This window comes from Oncorhynchus nerka, linkage group LG12 (genome assembly GCF_034236695.1).
Source record: "Oncorhynchus nerka isolate Pitt River linkage group LG12, Oner_Uvic_2.0, whole genome shotgun sequence".
Lineage (NCBI taxonomy): Eukaryota > Metazoa > Chordata > Actinopteri > Salmoniformes > Salmonidae > Oncorhynchus > Oncorhynchus nerka.
Genome location: NC_088407.1, coordinates 79,490,813 through 79,508,244, shown reverse-complemented (window position 1 = coordinate 79,508,244; position 17,432 = coordinate 79,490,813). Strand labels below are relative to the sequence as shown.

General features: G+C 44.2%; 1 protein-coding gene across 1 annotated transcript in view; it reads right to left on the bottom strand.

Annotated features, from left to right (window-relative positions):
- LOC115138845 (nesprin-1-like) overlaps positions 1-17,432 on the bottom strand; it is a 195,657-nt gene that overhangs the window by 145,358 nt on the left and 32,867 nt on the right. The window contains 4 exon segments of the mRNA XM_065025814.1: positions 8,182-8,366; positions 8,483-8,575; positions 12,491-12,574; positions 12,941-13,036. Of these exon segments, the coding sequence (XP_064881886.1) occupies positions 8,182-8,366; positions 8,483-8,575; positions 12,491-12,574; positions 12,941-13,036 (458 nt within the window).

The following is a 17,432-nucleotide window of genomic DNA, read 5'->3' as shown; positions in this document are numbered from 1 at the left end:
TGGCATAATGTACATACTGGGGTAATAGTTACAGTGGCATAATGTACATACTGGGGTAATAGTAACAGTGGCATAATGTACATACTGGGGTAATAGTAACAGTGGCATAATGTACATACTGGGGTAATAGTTAGTGGCATAATGTACATACTGGGGTAATAGTTAGTGGCATAATGTACATACTGGGGTAATAGTTAGTGGCATAATGTACATACTGGGGTAATAGTTAGTGGCATAATGTACATACTGGGGTAATAGTTAGTGGCATAATGTACATACTGGGGTAATAGTTACAGTGGCATAATGTACATACTGGGGTAATAGTTAGTGGCATAATGTACATACTGGGGTAATAGTTAGTGGCATAATGTACATACTGGGGTAATAGTTAGTGGCATAATGTACATACTGGGGTAATAGTAACAGTGGCATAATGTACATACTGGGGTAATAGTAACAGTGGCATAATGTACATACTGGGGTAATAGTAACAGTGGCATAATGTACATACTGGGGTAATAGTAACAGTGGCATAATGTACATACTGGGGTAATAGTTAGTGGCATAATGTACATACTGGGGTAATAGTTAGTTGCATAATGTACATACTGGGGTAATAGTAACAGTGGCATAATGTACATACTGGGGTAATAGTTAGTGGCATAATGTACATACTGGGGTAATAGTTAGTTGCATAATGTACATACTGGGGTAATAGTTAGTGGCATAATGTACATACTGGGGTAATAGTTAGTGGCATAATGTACATACTGGGGTAATAGTAACAGTGGCATAATGTACATACTGGGGTAATAGTTAGTGGCATAATGTACATACTGGGGTAATAGTAACAGTGGCATAATGTACATACTGGGGTAATAGTTAGTGGCATAATGTACATACTGGGGTAATAGTTAGTGGCATAATGTACATACTGGGGTAATAGTTAGTGGCATAATGTACATACTGGGGTAATAGTTACAGTGGCATAATGTACATACTGGGGTAATAGTTAGTGGCATATTGTACATACTGGGGTAATAGTTAGTGGCATAATATACATACTGGGGTAATAGTTAGTGGCATAATGTACATACTGGGGTAATAGTTAGTGGCATAATGTACATACTGGGGTAATAGTTAGTGGCATAATGTACATACTGGGGTAATAGTTAGTGGCATAATGTACATACTGGGGTAATAGTAACAGTGGCATAATGTACATACTGGGGTAATAGTTAGTGGCATAATGTACATACTGGGGTAATAGTTAGTGGCATAATGTACATACTGGGGTAATAGTTAGTGGCATAATGTACATACTGGGGTAATAGTTAGTGGCATAATGTACATACTGGGGTAATAGTTACAGTGGCATAATGTACATACTGGGGTAATAGTTAGTGGCATAATGTACATACTGGGGTAATAGTTAGTGGCATAATGTACATACTGGGGTAATAGTTAGTGGCATAATGTACATACTGGGGTAATAGTTACAGTGGCATAATGTACATACTGGGGTAATAGTTAGTGGCATAATGTACATACTGGGGTAATAGTTAGTGGCATAATGTACATACTGGGGTAATAGTTAGTGGCATAATGTACATACTGGGGTAATAGTAATGTACAGTGGCATAATGTACATACTGGGGTAATAGTTAGTGGCATAATGTACATACTGGGGTAATAGTTAGTGGCATAATGTACATACTGGGGTAATAGTTAGTGGCATAATGTACATAGTGGTAATAAGTGGCATAATGTACATACTGGGGTAATAGTTAGGGTAATAGTTAGTGGCATAATGTACATACTGGGGTAATAGTTAGTGGCATAATGTACATACTGGGGTAATAGTTAGTGGCATAATGTACATACTGGGGTAATAGTTAGTGGCATAATGTACATACTGGGGTAATAGTAACAGTGGCATAATGTACATACTGGGGTAATAGTTAGTGGCATAATGTACATACTGGGGTAATAGTTAGTGGCATAATGTACATACTGGGGTAATAGTTAGTGGCATAATGTACATACTGGGGTAATAGTTAGTGGCATAATGTACATACTGGGGTAATAGTTACAGTGGCATAATGTACATACTGGGGTAATAGTTAGTGGCATAATGTACATACTGGGGTAATAGTTAGTGGCATAATGTACATACTGGGGTAATAGTTAGTGGCATAATGTACATACTGGGGTAATAGTTAGTGGCATAATGTACATACTGGGGTAATAGTTAGTGGCATAATGTACATACTGGGGTAATAGTTAGTGGCATAATGTACATACTGGGGTAATAGTTAGTGGCATAATGTACATACTGGGGTAATAGTTAGTGGCATAATGTACATACTGGGGTAATAGTTAGTGGCATAATGTACATACTGGGGTAATAGTTAGTGGCATAATGTACATACTGGGGTAATAGTAACAGTGGCATAATGTACATACTGGGGTAATAGTTAGTGGCATAATGTACATACTGGGGTAATAGTTAGTGGCATAATGTACATACTGGGGTAATAGTTAGTGGCATAATGTACATACTGGGGTAATAGTTAGTGGCATAATGTACATACTGGGGTAATAGTTACAGTGGCATAATGTACATACTGGGGTAATAGTTAGTGGCATAATGTACATACTGGGGTAATAGTTAGTGGCATAATATACATACTGGGGTAATAGTTAGTGGCATAATGTACATACTGGGGTAATAGTTAGTGGCATAATGTACATACTGGGGTAATAGTTAGTGGCATAATGTACATACTGGGGTAATAGTTAGTGGCATAATGTACATACTGGGGTAATAGTTAGTGGCATAATGTACATACTGGGGTAATAGTTACAGTGGCATAATGTACATACTGGGGTAATAGTTAGTGGCATAATGTGCATACTGGGGTAATAGTTAGTGGCATAATGTACATACTGGGGTAATAGTTAGTGGCATAATGTACATACTGGGGTAATAGTTAGTGGCATAATGTACATACTGGGGTAATAGTTAGTGGCATATTGTACATACTGGGGTAATAGTTAGTGGCATAATATACATACTGGGGTAATAGTTAGTGGCATAATGTACATACTGGGGTAATAGTTAGTGGCATAATGTACATACTGGGGTAATAGTTAGTGGCATAATGTACATACTGGGGTATTAGTAACAGTGGCATAATGTACATACTGGGGTAATAGTTACAGTGGCATAATGTACATACTGGGGTAATAGTAACAGTGGCGCGAGCCGGTCGCATCCGCGCTTCGGTCTGCAGGTTGTATAACTTTTTCATTACATTTCATTACATTTCATTATAGTACAACGGTCTGATTTGTCTAATCTTAGCAATTTCTTCTTAGCTAGCTACATAGTCGTCGTTGTATCAAAGATAATTGCGTAATTATCGTATTTCGTCGTCTCCTATCTGCCCAACACGTTCACCGTCTACCGTAGCACTGTAGTAACTATCACACTCAACTGAACGACTTGATTAGTGTAGTGTTAGCTAGCTACATAGTTGTCTTTGCTGTCTTCGTATCCAAGATAATTGTGTAGTTTAGAGTGTGGAGTCTTAGAGTGATAATTGCGTTATTATCGTATTTCGTCGTCCTCCTATCTGCCTAGCAGCTAGCCAGCTAGCATACGTTCACCGGCTACCGTAGCACTGTAGTAACTATCACACTCAACTGAACGACTTGATTAGTGTAGTATTAGCTAGCTACATAGTTGTCTTTGCTGTCTTCGTATCCAAGATAATTGTGTAGTTTAGAGTGTGTAGTCTTAAAGTGATTATCTTAATTCACCGAGGTTAGCTAGCCAGCTATTTTGTCGTCCTTAACGTAGGAGACACTCCTAGCTAGCCATTAGCCAGCCAACGTCTACTGAATAGAACTTTCGCATTCCGGTCGCATTCCGCTTCGCTCCACAGGTAGTATCACATTTTCATTTCATTTCATTACAGTCCCAACGGTGTGATTTGTTTGATCGTAGCTAGCTACATAGCTAGCTACATAGCCGTCTTTGTTTCAAAGATAATTGTGTAGTCTAGAGCGATTTTCTAGGTTAGCTAGCCAGCTATTGTCGTTCTCCTAACGCAACGTAACGTAACCAACACTGCTAGCTAGCCAGCTAGCTCCCCAAAAGCAGCATTGTAGAAACTTCACACTCAACGGTACGACTTGATTAGGGTAGTGTCAACAACGCAGCTAGCCTACCCCAGCAGTACTGTATCATTTTAATCATTTTAGTCAATTAGATTCTTGCTACGTAAGCTTAACTTTCTGAACATTCGAGACGTGTAGTCCACTTGTCATTCCAATCTCCTCTGCATTAGCGTAGCCTCTTCTCTAGCCTGTCAACTATGTGTCTGTCTATCCCTGTTCTCTCCTCTCTGCACAGACCATACAAACGCTCCACACCGCATGGCCGCGGCCACCCTAATCTGGTGGTCCCAGCGCACGACCCACGTGGAGTTCCAGGTCTCCGGTAGCCTCTGGAACTGCCGATCTGCGGCCAACAAGGCAGAGTTCATCTCAGCCTATGCCGCCCTCCAGTCCCTCGACTTCTTGGCTCTGACGGAAACATGGATCACCACAGACAACACCGCATTACTCCTACTGCTCTCTCTTCGTCCGCCCACGTGCTCTCGCACACCCCGAGAGCTTCTGGTCAGCGGGGTGGTGGCACCGGGATCCTCATCTCTCCCAAGTGGTCATTCTCTCTTTCTCCCTTACCCATCTGTCTATCGCCTCCTTTGAATTCCATGCTGTCACAGTTACTAGCCCTTTCAAGCTTAACATCCTTATCATTTATCGCCCTCCAGGTTCCCTCGGAGAGTTCATCAATGAGCTTGATGCCTTGATAAGCTCCTTTCCTGAGGACGGCTCACCTCTCACAGTTCTGGGCGACTTTAACCTCCCCACGTCTACCTTTGACTCATTCCTCTCTGCCTCCTTCTTTCCACTCCTCTCCTCTTTTGACCTCACCCTCTCACCTTCCCCCCTACTCACAAGGCAGGCAATACGCTCGACCTCATCTTTACTAGATGCTGTTCCTCCACTAACCTCATTGCAACTCCCCTCCAAGTCTCCGACCACTACCTTGTATCCTTTTCCCTCTCGCTCTCATCCAACACTTCCCACACTGCCCCTACTCGGATGGTATCGCGCCGTCCCAACCTTCGCTCTCTCTCCCCCGCTACTCTCTCCTCTTCCATCCTATCATCTCTTCCCTCTGCTCAAACCTTCTCCAACCTATCTCCTGATTCTGCCTCCTCAACCCTCCTCTCCTCCCTTTCTGCATCCTTTGACTCTCTATGTCCCCTATCCTCCAGGCCGGCTCGGTCCTCCCCTCCCGCTCCGTGGCTCGACGACTCATTGCGAGCTCACAGAACAGGGCTCCGGGCAGCCGAGCGGAAATGGAGGAAAACTCGCCTCCCTGCGGACCTGGCATCCTTTCACTCCCTCCTCTCTACATTTTCCTCCTCTGTCTCTGCTGCTAAAGCCACTTTCTACCACTCTAAATTCCAAGCATCTGCCTCTAACCCTAGGAAGCTCTTTGCCACCTTCTCCTCCCTCTTGAATCCTCCTCCCCCTCCTCCCTCTCTGCAGATGACTTCGTCAACCATTTTGAAAAGAAGGTCGACGACATCCGATCCTCGTTTGCTAAGTCAAACGACACCGCTGGTTCTGCTCACACTGCCCTACCCTGTGCTCTGACCTCTTTCTCCCCTCTCTCTCCAGATGACATCTCGCGTCTTGTGACGGCCGGCCGCCCAACAACCTGCCCGCTTGACCCTATCCCCTCCTCTCTTCTCCAGACCAACTCCGGTGACCTTCTCCCTTACCTCACCTCGCTCATCAACTCATCCCTGACCGCTGGCTACGTCCTTCCTGTCTTCAAGAGAGCGAGAGTTGCACCCCTTCTGAAAAAACCTACACTCGATCCCTCCGATGTCAACAACTACAGACCAGTATCCCTTCTTTCTTTTCTCTCCAAAACTCTTGAACGTGCCGTCCTTGGTCAGCTCTCCCGCTATCTCTCTCAGAATGACCTTCTTGATCCAAATCAGTCAGGTTTCAAGACTAGTCATTCAACTGAGACTGCTCTTCTCTGTATCACGGAGGCGCTCCGCACTGCTAAAGCTAACTCTCTCTCCTCTGCTCTCATCCTTCTAGACCTATCGGCTGCCTTCGATACTGTGAACCATCAGATCCTCCTCTCCACCCTCTCCGAGTTGGGCATCTCCGGCGCGGCCCACGCTTGGATTGCGTCCTACCTGACAGGTCGCTCCTACCAGGTGGCGTGGCGAGAATCCGTCTCCTCACCACGTGCTCTCACCACTGGTGTCCCCCAGGGCTCTGTTCTAGGCCCTCTCCTATTCTCGCTATACACCAAGTCACTTGGCTCTGTCATAACCTCACATGGTCTCTCCTATCATTGCTATGCAGACGACACACAATTAATCTTCTCCTTTCCCCCTTCTGACGACCAGGTGGCGAATCGCATCTCTGCATGTCTGGCAGACATATCAGTGTGGATGACGGATCATCACCTCAAGCTGAACCTCGGCAAGACGGAGCTGCTCTTCCTCCCGGGGAAGGACTGCCCGTTCCATGATCTCGCCATCACGGTTGACAACTCCATTGTGTCCTCGTCCCAGAGCGCTAAGAACCTTGGCGTGATCCTGGACAACACCCTGTCGTTCTCAAATAACATCAAGGCGGTGGCCCGTTCCTGTAGGTTCATGCTCTACAACATCCGCAGAGTACGACCCTGCCTCACACAGGAAGCGGCGCAGGTCCTAATCCAGGCACTTGTCATCTCCCGTCTGGATTACTGCAACTCGCTGTTGGCTGGGCTCCCTGCCTGTGCCATTAAACCCCTACAACTCATCCAGAACGCCGCAGCCCGTCTGGTGTTCAACCTTCCCAAGTTCTCTCACGTCACCCCGCTCCTCCGCTCTCTCCACTGGCTTCCAGTTGAAGCTCGCATCCGCTACAAGACCATGGTGCTTGCCTACGGAGCTGTGAGGGGAACGGCAGGCTCTGATCAGGCTCTGATCAGGCCCTACACCCAAACAAGGGCACTGCGTTCATCCACCTCTGGCCTGCTCGCCTCCCTACCACTGAGGAAGTACAGTTCCCGCTCAGCCCAGTCAAAACTGTTCGCTGCTCTGGCCCCCCAATGGTGGAACAAACTCCCTCACGACGCCAGGACAGCGGAGTCAATCACCACCTTCCGGAGACACCTGAAACCCCACCTCTTTAAGGAATACCTAGGATAGGATAAAGTAATCCTTCTCCCCCTCCCTCCCCCTTAAAAGACCTAGATGCACTATTGTAAAGTGGCTGTTCCACTGGATGTCATAAGGTGAAAGCACCAATTTGTAAGTCGCTCTGGATAAGAGCGTCTGCTAAATGACTTAAATGTAAATGTATGTAAATGTAATAGTAACAGTGGCATAATGTACATACTGGGGTAATAGTAACAGTGGCATAATGTACATACTGGGGTAATAGTTAGTGGCATAATGTACATACTGGGGTAATAGTTAGTGGCATAATGTACATACTGGGGTAATAGTTAGTGGCATAATGTACATACTGGGGTAATAGTTAGTGGCATAATGTACATACTGGGGTAATAGTTACAGTGGCATAATGTACATACTGGGGTAATAGTTAGTGGCATAATGTACATACTGGGGTAATAGTTAGTGGCATAATGTACATACTGGGGTAATAGTTACAGTGGCATAATGTACATACTGGGGTAATAGTTAGTGGCATATTGTACATACTGGGGTAATAGTTAGTGGCATAATATACATACTGGGGTAATAGTTAGTGGCATAATGTACATACTGGGGTAATAGTTAGTGGCATAATGTACATACTGGGGTAATAGTTAGTGGCATAATGTACATACTGGGGTAATAGTTACAGTGGCATAATGTACATACTGGGGTAATAGTTAGTTGCATAATGTACATACTGGGGTAATAGTAACAGTGGCATAATGTACATACTGGGGTAATAGTTAGTGGCATAATGTACATACTGGGGTAATAGTTAGCTGCATAATGTACATACTGGGGTAATAGTAACAGTGGCATAATGTACATACTGGGGTAATAGTTAGTGGCATAATGTACGTACTTGGCAGCAGTGCTCTGTACCCATCTGAGGAGGGCCTTCTTGGCATTGCCCTGGAATTTCTTGGGTGCCACCTCCCTCTTTAAGGCGGGACTGCCTGTCTCTGAGCTACTGGCCATGCTGTCCACTGAGGAGGTGCTGCTGGACAGGGCCTCCAGGGCTAGCAGGTTACTGGTCAACTCCTCGATCTGACAGGGGTCGGGAATTAGAGCAAACATTGCTGCGAGTGACCATGGCAACATCCAACAAAAGGGTTCTACCTGGATCCCAATAGTGTTCTCCTGCAGATACAACTACACATTACCTGGAAGTAGAGGATGACAGTCCAAATCAACCCCAGGACAATGGATGGTCGACCGTCTGCTATGTCAGTGGCATGGATGTTGACTAGCTTGATCTGTTCGGAAAGAAAACCCAAATTGAACTGCAATTCCAATCTTGTCATAAAATTAACTTGGGAAATGCATATATATATATATATATATATATATATATATTTATATATATATACATACATGGGTGCATTCTAAATGAATTTTTAACAAATAAAGGCATTTATTGATTGAGTGGGGCCACTGCCATAATAATGGAGATTTTATTATTTTCTTTCACAGACATCAAAATCAGCTCTCTAATAAATCAAATCAAAGTTGATTGGTCAAGTACACAGTTTAGCAGATGTTATAGCGGGTGGAGCGAAATGCTTGTGTTACTAGCTCTTGCTGCTTTTGCAACAGCTAATGGGGACGCTAATAAAATACCAAATACCTAAAAGTGCAGTAAAATGCCAAACAAGTACACACATTTTACATAATAAAAAACTAGAAACAAGAAATCAAGAACGTCAGAAGGAATCCAATTAACAACCCAAATAACATTCTGATATTAGGCATTTATAGAGCGGAAGCGTGAAGAAACAGCTACGCTCAACTGAGGAAAATGAAAGATGTACCGTTCTCATCAAAAAGGAAAGAGGACCAATGCACTCTTCACATAATGAGTTAAAATGCCTTTATTTGTATGCCATGTTCAATGGAAACAAAGCTTAAAAACACTGACACTTTCAGGCTGCATGCTCAATTTAACAAGGACACTAACAATAAAGCCAATGTAGTGAAGAGTCACAACAAACTTTGGATCGGCATTGAACTAGTTTCCCCCTTTTTTTAACTACTATTTCATAAAGGTTGGAAGAAGAAGGAAGGAAAGATTTGACACCAAAGTTTGAGTCAAAATACATACAAAATGCATGAAAGACTTAAAGCACCTGGTTGGTGGCACTACAGTAATCAAGATGCACTATGAGGAAAATAATGGCTCAACCAAAGAATATCTAGGAATACACAACGTGCATCAAACAAGAGGAATGCATACAGTATATGTGTGTTTTACAGGCAGCCACTGACCGGGGATCCTCGGTACACAGACTGAGGTCAGAGGTCAGGCATGGTGAGAGAGGGTTACAATAAGAGATATGCCTCAGAGAAATACAAACTGAGACAGGATGTTCCATCCATAGGGCCTTGCATAGATACATCTCTTCATGCAGAGCCTTCATTTATCTACAGTGCCGTGAAAAAGTAGACGCCCCCTTTCTGATTTTCTCTATTTTTGCATATTTTTGATACTGATTGTTATCAGATCTTCAACCAAAACCTAATATTAGATAAAGGGAACCTGAGTTAGTTTTTTTCACCAGATATAATGGGACCCATCTCATCCAAAAAGGTGACTCAAGTTTGCCAAAAAGCACCTGGAAGCACCTGGATGATCATCATTTTTTTATTAACCTCCCCTCTTCGGAGGACAAATATATTTTTTGTTTTCTTTCAGCTTTTCTGCTACATATGCATTTTACAAATACATTTTACATATACAAAATGCATACACATTTTGCATACACATTTATCACATGGTACTTCTATATAAAGCAGTCACGTAACAATAATACATCACCAATCATAAGCTCTTTAATCCCACCTATCACCTATCGCCACTCTCAGCCCATCCCGCCTATCACCATAGACATCCCTCGTTTGGTTTCAACGTGCCATATATTTTTTAAATTGTGTTGTGATGTTTTACAACATTTTTGCACCTTTCTAATCGTATATTATCTACAGATTGTGAGCTAAAGATGAAAACCTTTCCTACGATTATTATTATATTATTATTTGACTGACTATGGCTTTCCAAATCACCCAACACGGCTATTTGTAAGGTTTATTTTAAGTACGTGTTGTGATTTTTCAACCATTCTGAACCTGTGACCAGAAACAAGCTACATAGGGGCAATGCCATCATCGAGACTCTTGGAAGAATGTTCTATAGACAGATGAGTCAAAAGTATAACTTTTTTGGATGACATGGGTCCCATTATGCCTGGCGAAAACCAAACACTGCATTCCACAGTAAGAACCTCATACCAACGGTCAAGTATGGTGGTGGTAGTGTGATGTTTCAGGGAGGTTTTCCAGCCACAGGACCTGGACGACTTGTCTTAAAACCTCAAGGGGGCAGGGGGTTTTACGCCTGGATGAAAAGTGTGCCCAAAGTAAAATACCTGTTACTCAAGCCCAGAAGCTAGGATATGCATATAATTGGTCGATTTGGATGGAAAACACTCTAACGTTTCTAAAACTGTTAAAATAATGTCTGTGAGTATAACAGAACTGATATGGATGGCGAAACCCCAAGGACAAACCATCCCAAATTCAGCCTACCACTGTTTTCAATGATTGTCACTTTTATTATAAGGCGAAAACCTCCCAGATTGCAGTTCCTAGGACTTCAACTAGTCTTTAGAAAGAGTTTCAGGCTGGTTTTTGAAAAAATAAGCTAGAAGTTGTAGTTTTTAAGTGGCTCCCGTTTTCGCTGTAGTGTTTCCATGCGCGTGGAGGAAAGCTCGTTCTTTGTTATTTATCTTCGGTAATGAACATACTATTCTCCGTCTTAAATTTGATCGTTTATTTACATATTAGGGTACCTAATGTTTGATTATAAACATTGTTTGACTTGTTTGGATAAGTTTATTGGTAACGTTTGGGATTCATTTTGTATGCATTTTGAAGGAGGGAAACCGGTGGATTATTGACTGATGCCCACCAGCTAAACTGAGTTTTTATGGATATAAAGAAGGACTTTATCGAACAAAAGGACCATTTGTGATGTAACTGGGAGCTATTGGAGTGCCAACAGAAGAAGATCTTCAAAGGTAAGGCATTTATTATATCGCTATTTCTGACTTTCGTGTCGCACCTGCCTGGTTGAAAAATGTTTTTCATGGTTTTGTATGCGGGGCGCTGTCCTCAGATAATCTCAAAGGTGTGCTTTCACCATAAAGCCTTTTTGAAATCTGACAGAGCGGCTGGATTAACAAGAAGTAAAGCTTTATTTTGATGTATTTATTACAAATGTATTTTCATTCATGTTAAATATTTATATTTCTGTAGTTTGAATTTCGTGCTCTGCAATTTCGATGTTGTCGAGGTGGGTTGCTAGCGGAACGCCTGCGCTAGAAAGGTTAATAGAAGGAACCATGAATTCTGCTCTGTATCAGAGAATTCTACAGGAGGCCATCTGTCTGTGAGCTGAAGCTGAAGCGCATCTGGGTCATGCAGCAAGACAATGATCCAAAACACACAATCAAGTCTACATGAAAATGGCTTAAAAGTAACACATTTGAGGATTTGCAATAGCCTAGTCAAAGTCCAGACCTAATCCCAATTGAGATGTTGTGGTAGGATTTGAAAGGAGCAGTTCATGCTTGAAAACCCACAAATCCCGCTGAGTTAAAGCTGTTCTACATGGAAGAGTGGGCCAAAATTCCTCCACAGCGATATGAGAGTCTGATCAACAACTACAGGAAGCATTTGGTTGCAGTCATTACAGCTAAAGGTGGCACAACCAGTTATTGAGTGTAACGGGGCAAATGCTAAGACTAGCTGTCACCATTGGCGTCGGCTAATGGGGATCCTAATAAATATAAAATCTGGTTCCCTTCATATAATATTAGGTTTTGGTTGAAGATCTGATAACATTCAGTATCAAAAATATGCAACAATATAGAAAATCAGAAAGGGGGCAAAAACTTTTTCACAGCACTGTATTTTTGTTCCTAAACACTATCAAATGATAGTTCATTTTCAAACTGTTACAGTAGCATTAAATAGAAGTTGATCTACTTTTCACAAGCCTTGTCCTAAAGCTATTAGTGACATTGCTAAGAAGCACTTTGGTTTATACGTTAAACTCAAGCTATGACAAAATACTTCAGAAAACGACTTAGTTGTCACTATGAGGTTGTGCTTACCTTCCTGCCTTCTAGGAACCTGAGGGCGGTGCCGATGTTGGATACCCAGTGGATCCTCTTCAACTGGCGGCCCTGCTCACACGGCTGGGAGAAGAGGAGGGAGGGTTCAAGTGAAGGTCAAATATATTTCCCATAAGTAATACTGTAAATACAATGTAAATCTTACCAACCAGAGCACTCCCATTAAAAACAGCAAGAAAGTTCAACACAAATACATACTGTATACAACAACCAGCAATGTACGAGAGTAGCACTGACTGACGAATAGGCCTGTATAACACACAACTACAGTGTGATTACTGGCTGTGAATTCGTAGTTCCTTTATTCATACAGAACATTTGTATAATCCTCCCTTTACACTATAGTGTGGTAATGAAATGTAACTGAACTCTGTAGCACGAACAGAAGTATCCAGTGGCCAGGCTGTTTTTATTAAGAGCAGTGCTTACCAGTCTCTGTCCAGACAGCACCTCCAATAGAGCTAACAGTTTCACCCCATCTTTGATGTCCTCGAAAAGGTCGGTGACCTCTAGAGGTGGTTTACGCTAGGAAAGAGAAGAGACAACATCTTAATTCAACAGAGAAATGAATAAAAGACTTAGACATTGAACATTGTTTGAACATAGCAAATTGTATACTGTTACCAATTATAGACTCACTGTAGTTTAATAAAGGCTCATTATCTCATTATAATCACCTATAATCTCTCAATATGTAAATCCTAGAAACACAAGACATTCATTCTCCCCCAGACCTTGTGTTGAGAAGAAAAGAGAGCAGAGAGCTAGCTAGCTACAAGCTGAGGTCCAGACCGAACAGCATGCTGGCTAGCTACAGGCTGGGGTCCAGACCAAACAGCTTGCTGGCTAGCAACAGGCTGGGGTCCAGACCGAACAGCATGCTGGCTAGCTACAGGCTGGGGTCCAGACCGAACAGCATGCTGGCTAGCTACAGGCTGGGGTCCAGACCAAACAGCTTGCTGGCTAGCAACAGGCTGGGGTCCAGACCGAACAGCATGCTGGCTAGCAACAGGCTGGGGTCCAGACCGAACAGCATGCTGGCTAGCTACAGGCTGGGGTCCAGACCGAACAGCATGCTGGCTAGCTACAGGCTGGGGTCCAGACCAAACAGCTTGCTGGCTAGCTACAGACTGAGGTCCAGACCGAACAGCTTGCTGGCTAGCTACAGGCTGGGGTCCAGACCAAACAGCTTGCTGGCTAGCTACAGGCTGAGGTCCAGACCGAACAGCTTGCTGGCTAGCTACAGGCTGGGGTCCAGACCGAACAGCTTGCTGGCTAGCTACAGGCTGAGGTCCAGACCAAACAGCTTGCTGGCTAGCAACAGGCTGGGGTCCAGACCGAACAGCATGCTGGCTAGCTACAGGCTGGGGTCCAGACCGAACAGCATGCTGGCTAGCTACAGGCTGGGGTCCAGACCAAACAGCTTGCTGGCTAGCAACAGGCTGGGGTCCAGACCGAACAGCATGCTGGCTAGCAACAGGCTGGGGTCCAGACCGAACAGCATGCTGGCTAGCTACAGGCTGGGGTCCAGACCGAACAGCATGCTGGCTAGCTACAGGCTGGGGTCCAGACCAAACAGCTTGCTGGCTAGCTACAGGCTGAGGTCCAGACCGAACAGCTTGCTGGCTAGCTACAGGCTGGGGTCCAGACCGAACAGCTTGCTGGCTAGCTACAGGCTGAGGTCCAGACCGAACAGCTTGCTGGCTAGCTACAGGCTGGGGTCCAGACCGAACAGCTTGCTGGCTAGCTACAGGCTGAGGTCCAGACCGAACAGCTTGCTGGCTAGCTACAGGCTGAGGTCCAGGCCGAACAGCTTGCTGGCTAGCTACAGGCTGAGGTCCAGGCCGAACAGCTTGCTGGCTAGCTACAGGCTGAGGTCCAGACCGAACAGCTTGCTGGCTAGCTACAGGCTGGTGTCCAGACCGAACAGCTTGCTGGCTAGCTACAGGCTGGGGTCCAGACCGAACAGCTTGCTGGCTAGCTACAGGCTGAGGTCCAGACCGAACAGCTTGCTGGCTAGCTACAGGCTGAGGTCCAGGCCGAACAGCTTGCTGGCTAGCTACAGGCTGAGGTCCAGGCCGAACAGCTTGCTGGCTAGCTACAGGCTGAGGTCCAGACCGAACAGCTTGCTGGCTAGCTACAGGCTGGTGTCCAGACCGAACAGCTTGCTGGCTATCTACAGGCTGAGGTCCAGACCGAACAGCTTGCTGGCTGGCTACAGGCTGGGGTCCAGACCGAACAGCTTGCTGACTAGCTACAGGCTAGGGTCCAGACCGAACAGCTTGCTGACTAGCTACAGGCTAGGGTCCAGACCGAACAGCTTGCTGGCTGGCTACAGGCTGGGGTCCAGACCGAACAGCTTGCTGGCTAGCTACAGGCTGGTGTCCAGACCGAACAGCTTGCTGGCTGGCTACAGACAGAGCTATGGTGAGAACAGAAGAAGCTCCTCCACAGCTGTAAAGATGGTGCATGTGCCTCAGAGCCTCTGAGGTGGCTTGGTGCCTGTTCCTGAGGCGGTGTGATTCAGTGCTAAATCAGAGCATGGGTCCATTTAACCCTAGCTGGCCATACTAACTAATGTATTATCAGAGCTGAGGGAATTCTGACTGACTGATGACAGAGCAATCTACTTTATGAAACACAGAATAATAAGGTTTAATTAATTAAGCTTGGCACTTTGTAGGAATTTTATTGGAAGGCTGAGCTGTTTCGTTTCCCAACTCGACACATAGCATGACAGGATGACAGTACGACAGTTGTGGGGCACAACAGGCAGGCAGGCACACACACACACACACACACACACGTGAAAATTAAGGTCTCCACTGTTTTTTGTGCTATTTTGTTTGCTTCAGAGACAAAATCCAATGAAAGACTTGTAGATGCTAGTATTCCTCCGTGACTACCAGTATCCTAACCACAACATGAACCACTAAAATATAGAAATTTAATTAAACTATTTGACTGGTAACATGAAGCACACATTTCCAGAATGGCATTCTACTAATGAGTCACAAGGTAAACCATCAAGCCCATCCTGGGTTTAAGTGACAAACAAAGTCACATGTCAAGCCCCCTCCTCACTGTTATAACACACACAGACACACATGCACACGCACACACGCGCACACTTATCACGCACGCACAAACACACACACACACGGTCATAAAACAGTAAATCAGTGGAAGAGTGCTTGGTAATGTGAGAGGAAATGGACACTATGGGAAAAGCGTGACTGCAGAGTGAAAGTTCAAACTGAAAGAGACAGCACTTTCCATCATAAATTCATCCTCGCTAATGTTATGGGAATTTTGTTACATTCAGAATCAATATTGAAAAGGGGATCTTTCAGGCACCCACCACGGGATCTATTATAATCCATTCAGAATGGCTTTGCTTATCGGACGAGAAAAGTTTAGATGAGATTTGATAAACTGATTGACAGATGATCTGATAAGAATTGAGATTTGAATCCCTCGTACAGTAGCAGTAGGTTCCAGTAGAGCAGGGTTTTCAAAACACTGTCCCAGGGCCCCCTGGGTGCACATTTTGTTTTTTTGCCCTAGCATTACACAGCTGCTTCTAACCTAGTGGTTAGAGCGTTGGACTAGTAACCGGAAGGTTGCAAACCCTGAGCTGACAAGGTACAAATCTGTCATTCTGCCCCTGAACAGGAAGTTAACCCACTGTTCCTAGGCCGTCATTGAAAATAAGAATTTGTTCTTAACTGACTTGCCTAGTTAAATAAAGGTTAAAAAATCAAATAATAAATCAAATAAAATCCATGTACACAAACAAACAACAAGTGTGCGGTTAAAATTGGCAAAAAACACACACATTTCTTTCCACAGGGCCGGGGGGGTGAGACAGAGATGCAGCTTAAGCCCCACCCTCTTCAACATATATATCAACGAATTGGCGAGGGCACTAGAACAGTCTGCAGCCCCTGGCCTCACCCTACTAGAATTTGAAGTCAAATGTCTACTGTTTGTTGATGATCTGGTGCTTCTGTCCCCAACCTAGGAGGGCCTACAGCAGCACCTAGATCCTCTTGCACAGATTCCAGACCTTGGCCCTGATAGTAAATCTCAGCAAGACAAAATAATGGTGTTCCAAAAAAGGTCCAGTTGCCAGGACCAGGAATACAAATTCCATCTAGACACCGTTGCCCTAGAACACTGTATCTTGGCCTAAACATCAGCGCCACAGGTAACTTCCACAAAGCTGTGAACGATCTGTGAGACAAGGCAAGAAAGGCCTTCTATGCCATCAAAAGGAACGTAAAAGTTGACATACCAATTAAGATCTGGCAAAAATTACTTGTTAGATATTACTGCACGGCCGGAACTAGAAGCACAAGCATTTCGCTACACTCACATATAACATTTGATTTGAACCTATTGCCCTTCATGGTTGTGAGGTCTGGGGTCCACTCACCAGCCAAGAATTCACAAAATGGGACAAACACCAAATTGAAATATCTCTCCGTTTAAGCGGGAAAACACCAAATAATCCATGCAGATCAGAATTACGCCGATACCGCTAATGATCAAAATACAGAAAAGAGCCGTTAAATTCTACAATCACCTAAAAGGAAACGATTCCCAAAACCTTCACCTACAGAGAAATGAACCTGGAGAAGAGTCCCCTAAACAAGTTGGTCCTGGGGCTCAAACACAAACAGAACCCACAGAGCCCCAGGACAGAAACACAATAGACCCAACCAAATCATGAGAAAACGAAAAGATAAAAGGAAAGAATTGACAAAAAACAGAGCAAACTAGAATGCTATTTGGCCCTAAACAGAGAGTACACAGTGGCAGAATACCTGACCACTGTGACTAACCCAAAACGAAGGAAATCTTTGACTAGTATGTACAGACTCAGTGAGCATACTATTGAGAAAGGCCACCGTAGGCA